Source organism: Lepisosteus platostomus, chromosome 7 (genome assembly GCF_059453375.1).
Source record: "Lepisosteus platostomus isolate fLepPlt1 chromosome 7, fLepPlt1.hap1, whole genome shotgun sequence".
Classification (NCBI taxonomy): domain Eukaryota; kingdom Metazoa; phylum Chordata; class Actinopteri; order Semionotiformes; family Lepisosteidae; genus Lepisosteus; species Lepisosteus platostomus.
Window position 1 is genome coordinate 45,972,346 of NC_142617.1, and position 12,078 is coordinate 45,984,423.

Consider the following 12,078-nt stretch of genomic DNA (forward strand, 5'->3'; position numbering starts at 1 on the left):
CATAAGCACAGTACATGAATTTGCTACTTAAGGGGTGTTGTCTCATTTAATACCTCTATTTGTCCACTGTTCCATGCTGCCTAGGGCCCATGCTGAGTGGGGCTACTTGTTTTTGCTTAGAGTTCTTTGCTTCTCTGCATGTTCCACAATCTTCTCTTCCACATACAGCCCTTTGCGCTTGCGAACAGCATTCATGTATTTGCGTGCCTGGTTCTCAGAGTCTGCCTTCTCCCCAAAGTGCAGGTACTCCTCTTCTGTGGTAGGCACCCAGAACGGGTCACTTGAGATCACCTGCAAAGCAGACAATACATCAGGCAGAGACAGAAAGAGACGTGCAAATCACAGGAGAGAAATGGGACTGTGAATCTTCTGGGATCAGACCTACTGCTGGCATCACAGGGAAATGATCATAATAATAAATGTGGATAATCAAAACTGTAGGCTGTCACGACACTAAACAAACTACAGCATTAAAAAAGACCTGTAAACCAACTGCGCAGGGGTTTCCAGTAGTCTGACTAAGCAGGTTCATACAGACAGACCTGCTCATATTGCACACCTGAGAAATGGGATTTTAAGAATCTGATTTTTGAACTGAAAGTGCAAACCATGTTTTGAATTGCCAAAAAAACCCAACAGATTTTTAGGGAGGTCTCTGTGTTAAATTGGAAGAAGCATCCATTTTAAACAGAGCTGAGGCTTAACCACAGTAAGGAAAATAGTGCTTGATTCCTTAGTACTTCTGTCACGTTGTTGTTTATCACAACAATGGAAAAGTTCCGCTTCAATCCATCTTTCCAGGACTCGTTTGCACCCCGGCACTCGACAAGGCTCATTATGTAGAGCACTGTGCAAAGGAGGAAACGTCTGGAAAGAAAACATCCGCTGACTGTCTTCAGAGGATGAGGCAATGCCTGCTGCAGCTTAGGAACTGTTACTACAATGACCTAACAATTAGACAGCAATCAGAGAGCACAATTACTGTACCAGTCCAGGCAAGCCCTAGCACCTGGTCAGGGGTCTGAGCTAGCAAGCTGCCTAATTTAGACAGGACAGATGGCAGGGATAATAACGGCAAGATTTAGGACTATACAAAACCTTTATCTGCACGCAGAACTTGAGGCACTGCTGCAGGGGCACATGTCGCAATACATCTGCCGTTCTTTAGAGATATGCTAGATCCTAACCTCCACGGGAATGAAAACAGGAGTTTTCATCCAGTGTATATCGCATGCCTGCCTTTGATTGAATCTTTGTGTGTGTAGTGCTTTGTTTTGAAAGCTTGGGTTTCTCTCTTTTGTCAGATTTTTCTATCTTCTGTTTTCCCGCTGAAGCGTGCCTCTGTTCTCAGGTTAAAGAACACGATGGCAAGGATTGCGAACTCTTGTTTTATGAATGGAAAGCACTGTCTTATTACAGAAAAGTCTGTTATGGCTTAGTGCTTGTATTTCTCGGTCCAAATTCATACAAAATATTTTGTGTATATAAAACAAACGGTTCAATAGCATTTTGTTTTTTTAAGTTATACAGTATGTAATGTAATTTTAGCACTGACACTAAACCTAAACCAGCGTGGTCCATTGTGGTCAATTTAGGTCAGCTTCTACGGCAACTACAATCTTTGCATTTGAGGCACCCACAACTAGACATTAACACAATAAAACAAAATAAAGAGCGAGCTCATATAGTAAATTATTTTATTTTATTTTTATGATGAACAGCAAATAAAATGATCTTTCAGAAATAATGTTCAACATGGAATTTTTTGTTCTTTGACTAATCTCAATATCTTGTGCACCTGCGTTAAAAGGGAGTCATTACGGGGATTTTTTACAGCCCTAATGATGAGCAAGACAGCTGTGTGACATGATTATTAACGGCTGCAGGTCTGCGGAGGGATTCCTGCAGGCTGACAGGACAGAGGAGGCAGCAGGCCTGGGCTGGCAGAGCTGTTGGGCACAGCCCCCCACGCTGCTGCTGCTTCTTGTGTGCGGCTGACACAACCAGACTACACTGACCCGGGCAGCTGACTGCTTCAGCCACCTTCAGGCCTCCTCCTGGATCGTGCATCCTGCCACCTCCAGGCCAGTCTGCCTAATGTGCTTCTGGCCACAGGGATTCCCTGGAAGTTTGGGCACTTTACTGGAGACCTGGAGCCTGAGTTATTTGTTACAAACTCCTGACATGGTTTTAAGTGACAAAACTAATTCACTAACTTAAAGGCTCTTAAAGCAGATTCTGTAAGTGATAAACACCATTTCTCTCCTAAAGGTACAGTTTCTGAGATAGAACACAGAGGCCATTTTAACTTCAGCACTTTTAAAAGAGAAGAATGGAACACTAATGTAATCTGTTTTGACAAAAACACCTTTCTGAGGTGCTAGTTTGGTTCTGTGTTTTAGTTTTCTAATATATTGAAGAATAGTGCTGGCTTCTTTTCAATGAAGAACACTAAAGCAGAGCATTTATTAAAACATTAACCTATTCCACATTTTCTTCCACTATTAGAAGATTAATTCACAAACATCTATTTTATAAGAAAACCCCATGAATTAACAGCTGTCACAACTATACACACCTTGAACAAAAATAATATAATTGAAATCAATTTAATAAAGTTAGCAATACCTTAGGAAACAGCATTCTACATTTACTGAAACTGAGCTGATTTTCAAAAAATGAATGAAAACTCTTGCTGAAAAGGATCGTACCAAAATGAAATCAAATGTCAATAGTAGGGTGCACATTATTTGAGAGTCCTTCCTCATATAGTCATTCTCAGCCATCAAAATCCCGAATAAAAGGTTTGGCATGACTTGTTTTATTTCACTTCACTAACACCTGAACGAAAACCACAAAAGTAAAAAAATGGGATTAAGATCAGTAGAAAGAACATGAAAGCAAGAAAAAAAATCTAAGATTTATGACACTCAGATTCATAATAACCTTTTTATATCAACTTTTTGGTGTCAGTCATTTTGAAGACTATGTACTTGATTACTCTAACAGCTGCTCCATCTGGGATAACACTCAAAGTCAAGGATCCAATCTGAGTGAAATACTTTTTACAGATTTTTAATGTCCCATAGTAAGTAGGAAAATAGTTCCTGTGAAATCATTTTGCTTTAACTGTCAGTGCAAGAAGAGTTTAACAGAAACACCAGTCTGCTGGAGGAGAGCTCCTATTTTTTTTTTAGAAAATGTTTTGCCTAGTGAACATGACCTAATTAGGGACTAGCGCAGTTACACTCCAATATGATACATCAATAGTGTCACAGAAGATGTCCCCTTTTTAATTTGGCAGATGGTTGCAGGAGGGGACTTTGGGAATTAAACCACATGTCCTGTGAAAATTAGGTCTGATGATCCTGGTCCAGTAGGTATGATGATATCATTAAAAACAACACACAAAAAAATGACTACAATCAGCTGAAGGAGTGCTCATATGATTCTCATGTTATTTACAGATATGGTATTGTGAACGTATTGGCAATAAATGGAATTCTATTCCAGGCCAGGTCACACATATATTATAAAGAGTCCTGCCCAGAGACTAACTTCAGACATACAGCCCCTTTATTAGAAAATCATGAATTTCTACGCAGCTGCAAAACAAGAAACAAGGAAAAAAATCAGAAAGCTGACTTGCAGTTTTTTTACTGCAGAGAGGGGGTTAAGACACAGAGGTTTTATCTTTCAGTGTCTTGAGTCAAAAGTCAAAAGAATTTCAAATAAGGCTTCTTTTTTCCCTGGAATACAAAGGCCACATTTAAAGGATTCCAAAAACTTCAAGTTAGAAAATATAATGCGTAAGGTTCGAATTAAATATTGAATTTAATTACTTCTTCTTAGCAAGGCAAACATGTTCTTAAAGTGCCAAGTCGAACAATTAAAGTCATGTGTGGCAGAGAACACAGTGTGACCCACAGAGCACACTGAATGAGGCAGCACCATACACAGAATTTACACTCAACCAGAGGGAGTGAGTGACAAAAGACATTTGAACATGATTACTGTTTTCTCCAGACACTTACACTTGTGGAGACCATTAAAGAAAGATGTGATTGGGCTTTTTTGCAATTTTTACCATGCTAATCCCTTTAAAATATTTCTGAATCTATCTCTGTGAGCAAAGCCAGGGATTCCAGATTTTTCAAATAAGGCTTCTACAACTACTGTAGAAGTGCAAATCTGCGATAACCTATACCTCCAGGTCAAGTTACATTTTTTACGCAATCCTTTTCTTGTCTTGCTAGATTAAGTAAAGACTTTGGGGGAAAACTGTTCATTCACTGAGCCTAGGCAGCAATAAATCAAAATGAATTCCTGAACAGACTACAATAGGACTGTACTTTTAATGTACAAAAGCCTTGAGAGGGTTTCCCTTTAGTCTTTGTTGGAGGTGTAAAAACTATTTTATGGCAAAATATTATTACAATAGGGCAGCATGGTGGCACAGTGGTTAGCATTGCAGCCTCACAGTGCTGGGTATCTGTGTTAAATTGGTATCTGTGTGGAGTTTGCATGCTCTCCCTGTATTAACATGGGTTTCCTCTGGGTGCTCCAGTCCAAAAACTGATAGGTCAATAGCCTTTTGGGAAAATAGGCCCTGGTGTGAGTGTGTGCGCATGTCTATGTTTGTAGCTGTGTTCCCTGTGATGGACTGGTGTCCCATCAAGGAGAAGAAGCAGTTACAAAACGGATGGATGGATTTTCACAATAATAATATATATAATGACATTGCTTATCTCGTTTGGATGATATGAATTGTCTTATCCTTTATACAAGGCATGCTAGAGCTACAAATCTGAACATACAGTAACAGTGTTCATCTGTGCAGAATCTAAAACACACTAGTTTTCAAGTGGGGGTTTCTGGCAGGGAAAGTCTCAGCACTTCAGAGTGCAGCTGCCACCCCTCTATTAACTCCTCAATATAATTTTTTATTTTTTTTTAGCACCACATAAACAGCATCAAAAAGTGGATTGTTAGGAAAAAGACCAAAGCGATTTCAACGAGAATGAGTCAGCATTATTCAAGCTTGTGGTTTTTCTCTTTTGTGAGTGCTGTATAATCCCCTCAGTCACACTGTTTTCCACCCCCCTCTCAGGATACTGAATGAGATGTTCGTGACAGATGAGAGTCCAGCGGTCCTCTGAAGGAATCTATTGTTCCCAGAGCAGGTGCAGGCCAGGCTCTGCAGGAGGGCTGTCCGACTGCACTCTCCTTATGTCTGCGAGGCCTCCACACCTTCCACACTGCTCCGGATTTCTACTTTTCCAGCACAGCGTTTAGAGGGGTGACAGGTAACCACAGCAGTTCTGGATAGGCTGAACTCAGCTACAGCAGAGGAGGGATTACACTCAAGATGTCTGAATGCCCCCCTTCCATTCTTTACCTTTCTTAAGTCATGTTATGAAACATACACTGTGCCTCTTGGCAAGAGTAACATGGAAATGGAGAGCTGAAGAGAGGGACTATGGACAGGACTGTCGTATCGTATCCAATAGTGAAAGGGCCTATGATAATGACAAATATATTCCTATATTTATGGAACAAGTAATAGGTTTATTCCATGCTGAGAAGAAAAGAAAGAAAACACAACCTTACGGGCGTGGAGGCTTCTCCAGGTGTGAGCTACTTCAGGTGCGAGCCTTCTTCAGGTGTGAGCTGCTCACACCTGAAGAAGGCTCCACGCCCAAAATGTTGTGTTTTCATTCTTCTCTTTTCAGCACAGAAAAAAACTATTAATTGTTCCTTTGCAGCCTACGTATGCTGATGCAGCTACCCACCTGAACTACTTCTTCTGATATTTATTACCATTATTCTGGTTTGGAGAAAGGCACAGAACTTTTATGTTGTCCATTTCTACTGAGTAATTTTAGCAGATAGGCAGGAATGCTAGTAACCTTTAAGAGGTATGCTTGCTCTCTACCAGCAGAGCCAGTCCTCTCAGGGAATGAACAAGAATGATTCTCAGAGAATCTGCTTGCAGCAAACAGAAAGAAATGCACAGCATTCGCTGCTTTTTAAAATGCCTTGTAAATTATTGTCATTAAAGGGAGAAAATCTATTTTTAATCTTGGGGTATTTAAAGTTACAAAATACGTGTTCTTTACCTGTAAAATCTTATTCTTTACATATAGGCTTAACATGTTGCTAAAAGCTGATCCCTTGAGTTTATCAGCAGTGAACAGCACAGTAATGCAGTGTTCCAAGTTTTGACTTCAAAAACAGCAGCAGATTAAATTTCTCTTTATGACTTATGTATACAGATTTTAGGAGAGAGGAGTTAATCATTCAGTCAGGGGGCTGACGGATTTCCATATGAGTTAGATTATAATGTGAATTCTTGGGTGCTTCTACCAGGCAATGTATTTTTTATTCAATAAATATTTTGATTACATTTTTCTACTGTATACACAAGCCACCAACAGTGATTTTAAAAAAAGCCATCTTTTTTTTTTTACTGTGTTTTGATTGATATTTACATATTACTAATCTATTCATGTGGGAGTGGGACTTCAGTTTTAAGTTGAGGCATCTCATTTTAACAGCATCTGCAAGCGTTGAAAAATAATTACAGTTGTGACCTACCATTTGCTGATACCAGGGGTTTGAGATAAATTACGCTGGACACTTGTGTCAAAGCTAATTTTTCATTCCATTGTAGACTAAGGCTATAAACTAAACAGCATATCTAGACCATTTTGTATTTCAAGAAAGGTGTGTTCACACACATAAAACACAACGAACACTACTAAAAGGAGCATGCAATTTAAGGGTCTGTACATATTCATCAAGGTTGATTTTGTCTTCCTTTCTGTGGCCAGTGCAGACAGAGTGACCTGTTACCCAGAGTGACACTGGAAACATATGGCAGGGACTGTGTCCAGCTTGGATGGCAGAGACAGACGCAGGTATAATTCCTTGGCACATGTGCTCTCTTGGAGCTCTGATCCTCTCTAACCCTGGTGGAGACTATCTAATTACAAGCCTGAATCCCCACACTGACCTTGAATCATGTTTAATTCAGAAACGTCTTGGCTGGGGGCAATCTGCCTTTGGTCGTTGTGGGCCAGTGTGCGTATTCGGCTGTTAACAGCGTGTGCTTCCTCTGGCTTCTGCTAATTAGGGGCCTTAGGCACACACCCAAGAAAACAGCAAACTGCAACACGTACCGTGAAAACATCTACTTTGGACATGTGTGCGCTCAGCATAAATTCATGCCGTGTATGTACATGCAACTGATCCAAATGAAAGTAGATGCAGAAAAATATACCCATAAAGAAAGATCAATAGAATGGAACAGAATTTCTTCTGTGAGTGAAAAACAAAATCAATAAAGAACTTGTCTTGACAAAAGTTATGATGTTCATCATCATTTTAAATTCTTGGCGTAAACATAGGATTAGATTGTAAATTGTTTAGCACTGTGTTTTAATCAAGCAGGAAGAGTCCTGTTGAAATTCTCTCATTAGTGTTTAGTGACACAGACCGAGGGGTAGGCTCCAACCTGCTGATTCCCCTGCAGAAAACCATCATGCAACCCTCACACCCACACCGCTCTTGCTGTGTGCGTGGCACAGGAAAAGGAATGCTCTGTAATGATGGAAGATTATCAAAAACTATCCTTTTTTAGGATTTTCTAGGATTATCTTAATTCTAAAAATGTATTTTTTGGCAGTTTCTTTCTTTCAAGAAGCAAGTTTTTTAGCTTGTTTTCAGTGATTTTAAATCACAAGCAGCCAGCTTGTTTTTAATGTCTGTTCTAGCACTGAGTTATCAATATTTCTAGTTGCACTGAACTGGTTTACATCCACAACCGGGCAAAAAATGCACATGAAATTCCCTTTTTTACCAAAATGACAATGAAGCGCAAGCACTGCAGTACACAAACCAGTTTCCGGAACAAGCCATAAAGACAGCTAGGGTTTTCCCCGGTCAGCCAGCACACTCACCTCCCAGTGGCTAAACACCAGCTGGGGACTGGCCAAGCCGCTCGTCCGTTTCCGGATCTCATCGGCAAAGCCGAAGCTCTCCGCGACCGGGAGGACGGCCTTGATGATGAACATGTCTGTGCCTTCCTTCATCTCCTCCAGCAGCACGCGGCCTTCTCTCTTGGACAGGACGCCGTAGACACGACCTAGGAAGCACAGGAGCTCATCAGGAAAACTGCCGTCCTTGTGTGAGAAAGAGGCCAGTGCTGACATGACATTGTGAGAACCAGCGCATGCGTACGTGATAATCTGTACAAATGTTAAAAAGAAAAAAAAAGCTGAACACTTGGGTCCTTATGAACAACAGGCTGCCAGCAATGCAATAACCTGGAATAATGACTTCTGACAAGCTGTGATAACTGTCACCACTGCTTTCACCCTTACCTAGAAACAGCCTCTGTGAGCCTGAAGACAGCTGTTTCTGCTAAGTTTTAGCAAGTTGTTATTGTGTTAACTGCTTACAACACTTTACAGTCAATGAGTGACTCTTTTACATACTTCAGAGATGCAGGAGACCCTTGCCTCTAGAAAAACACCACTGAAGAGCTTTCAAAACTCAAGCTTTGTTCTGCTTTACTGTGACTGTATTTTTTACAACACTGTGTACAGATGTTTTTAACAGATACTTTTTAAGGTACTGTCTGTATTTAATTTCCGACTGTCAAAGGGAAAACAACTACATTGTAAACTATGCTGAGTATTATATTTTTAAAAAACATGTATAATCATTTGCCGTAATAAGAACAAGGTCTCGTCAGTTTTAATGGAAGAAATATTTGCATTCTACTCGTAAAGTATCAATGGGACCTTTGTGAGCATAAACCTTTTAAAAAAGGTTTCTATAAATAGACATTGTGGTTATTCAAAATGGCAGTATTTCCATCCAGCGCACACAATATATAACAACATTTCTAAAAATAAATCACTGAACCCTCACCATGCTACAATCTACTGATTACTGACGGAGCTCCTGGAAACAGACAATGGTCAAACTCTGTGCGTCCATATTTGAATAAAAAAACAGCCTGGAAATGGGCTTCAGCATCATTCTTGTTGCAAATGCTTGTTTTAATTTCTAGGATATTTAAAGCAGCAATAACAGTCTGTGAGCCTTCCAAGTGAAGTCCACTCCAGTGCAGATATTTTTGTTGGTGGCAAATGAAAAATAATAATCACAATATCTTGCTTGTGATTAATGCCGATTGAAACATTAATGCAATCTTTCTGCTGCATGGCCGTCTACTAAAACCTCTGTCCGATTCTCTGATGATTCTGTTTTATAAGAGGTTATTTCTGCTCTCATGGGGTAGGATTCAGTTACCCCTGCAAATTGATTCATATAAGTCACAGTAAGCATGTTCACGAGACAATTGCCCATTGTTTCAGAGCTCTGCAGTATGACATCACTGCATTTGAACACTGGTGTTTCACAGCAGCTTCCCATTAGGAACAGCGAAAACTATTTCCTGTGTATGCACTAAATCATTTTTCAGCCTTGTAACCGGAGAGAAAAAAAGCATTTACTGGCAAAAGCATTAAAAACAGAATTTACAGCTGCCCTGGGAATTATTCCAGGGGTTTTTTTGTCAATATTTTTTTCCATCTTACCTAGTACGTCTGCGGTGGCCATGATTTCACAGGTGTACATCGCGGCCATGAGGCGCTGGGGTTTTGCCTGGAAGGCATATCGACAGGCTTCCTTCATGGCTGCTATGAGCTGCCCCGAGAACGGCCCGTAGCAGTCAGGGACGGCCGCTTCACTTCTGCGTTTGCTGGGCTGTGCAGCGGGCTGGGCTTGCAGACCCAGAGCTTCCTCGCCGGCGGTGTGATGAGCGGGGCAGGGGCTGTCGGCCTCGGGGGCTGCTTGTGCAGGTGGGGGCGCCGCGGCAGGGACCTGCGGGGCTTTCATGTCCCACAACTCCACAGAAAAGCAAACTCCCATCAGAGGCTCCTCACACATGGGCCCTGAAAGTGTGGCCAGCTGGAACCCACTGACTATGCTGTTGTCCAAATCACGGTACTGCCCAGCCTCCACCCTCTCTTTGTCTAGACACTGCCACACTGAGGGACGCTGGTAGCCTTCCAGGTTATTGAGTAAAATATTAGGGCCACATCGCCGAGGCCCAAATGTCCAAATGTGGTTGACAGCATTCCTCCATTTCCATCCTTGTAACAGAGACTCCAGCTTCTCCTTGAAGTCATGAATAGACTCCAGCATTTTCGGATTGATCTCAAGGGCTTTCTTGCCCTCCTTCACGGATAAGTTGAAGTGCTCCATTGTGCGGATGAGGTCGCTGCTCTGCTCCAGTAGATGGGTGACTTCTTCTGGCAGTGGCATGGCCCTGACCCCGATGGTAGCCAGCTTGTTGGAAGTAGTGAGTGTGACCAGCCCGTTAGAATCGACCTGGATGCCTTCGGGATACTTTAACTGCTCCTCTCTCACCTGGTGTATCACAGCTACCTTCTGCTGCTTCCCAATGTCTTCATTCACCATGTCTACCTTCGGAGTGCGGATGACAGTCTCTTTAAATGGGATGATGGGTTCAGATACACCGATTTCTATCTTGGCAAACCTGAATGTAAAAAAAAATAAAAAGTAGATTTGTGAATTTTGTCATGAGAACAGCTACAAAAGAGAGGGCACTGTGCCAATCTAGCTCATTTTTTCAGTAGCTAAAAAATCCAAGCACTTCATCCAGCAGTTTCTTGAAAGCCGATATAAAAAATCACCCTAAAAATGGGGGGGCAGCTTGGTTCATACTCCCACAAACCTTTGTGTAAAGAAGTATTTCCTTTTTAAATGTGCCTGCCCATAATTTCCACAAAATGTCCTCTGGTCTGTGTTAATTCTGAAAAAAATTCAACCACTGGGTTGACTTTTATCAAAGCCTTGAGCATATGAATACATTAAACATATCCTCTCGTAGTCTTCTCTGTTCAAGAATAAAAAGATTCAGTTATTTTTCCCTGTGAAGGACATTCCATTAGGGAATGTAACTGGTTGCTCTTCTCTGAAATGATTCCAGAACAGCAATATATGTGATGAAAATTGCACACATAATATTCTAAAGTATGTCTTACTAGCACATTATACAGTTTTAACATAACAACATCCCTTGATTTCAATTACAATCCAAAATTTTTGTTTGCCTTTTTTATTGCTTCCTTGTGGTTGCTAGAAGATGAAAATGATATGTCTAGATTAAAATATGTTTTCTAAAGTTTCTAAACTAAAGTTTTCCATTTTACAGTTACAGATTGCTGTTTTTACTACCTGCATGCAACACCCAGAACTTGACAACATGTCATCTGCTAGGTGTTTGTGAGTCCTAAATCTGGTCTTCTTTTGTAGTGTATACAGTCTTTGCAAAGCTAGTTTGACATCTGTAAACTTGAGTAGTTTCTTAAATGCACCAGACCGTAATCATTGATATAAATTAGGAAGGGCGGTGGTACCAGTGCAGATCCCAGAGCTACTGCTTTCTAAATCAGCCCCATGTGAGCATCTAAAAAATAATCTATTATGAAGGAAAGTGATCAAAATCCTGTTGAAAACTTAAAATACCACAATTTATGTTTTATTGCATTCATTACAGCAGCCTGACATATTTGTTAATCGATATCTACCTTTTTCTAAATCTCATCAACAAGGACATTTTACTTTCCTCTATTTCCACAGAGCAAAAATTAATGCTTGCAGTTTTTAGAACTGCAACACATGCCATACCAAAGAAGCTGCTTTACATTATTCACATGAATGGGAAAAACACATTTCTGCTTGCTACACATAATAGCTTTGGGCAAATAAAAAATTATCTGAGCCCTCTCTTTAGCCTGGACTTAAATCATTCACTGAGCCCCACAGCTCTTTACAGAAATTCAAATTAAAAATGCATATTGTACATATTGTACTCTAGGAAGGCATTTCTTCAAACTTAAAGTGCAGAATGACCACACATTTATTAAAAGCACAGAACAAAGTTGTAATGCAACAATACATGCTTGTTTGTGTATATGCACTACTTATAATGAGAAGCATTAAAAATGCAAATAATGTGTATTGAAATCAATAGCATTT

At 40.5% G+C, this 12,078-nt stretch overlaps 1 protein-coding gene across 1 annotated transcript in view; it reads right to left on the reverse strand.

Annotated features, from left to right (window-relative positions):
* Positions 1 to 34: 34 nt before the first annotated feature.
* efl1 (elongation factor like GTPase 1) overlaps positions 35 to 12,078 on the reverse strand; it is a 90,676-nt gene continuing 78,632 nt past the window's right edge. Inside the window, 3 exon segments of the mRNA XM_088640744.1 lie at positions 35 to 291; positions 7,962 to 8,146; positions 9,609 to 10,573. Coding sequence (XP_088496870.1) covers positions 103 to 291; positions 7,962 to 8,146; positions 9,609 to 10,573 — 1,339 coding nt within the window. The 3' untranslated portion in view covers positions 35 to 102.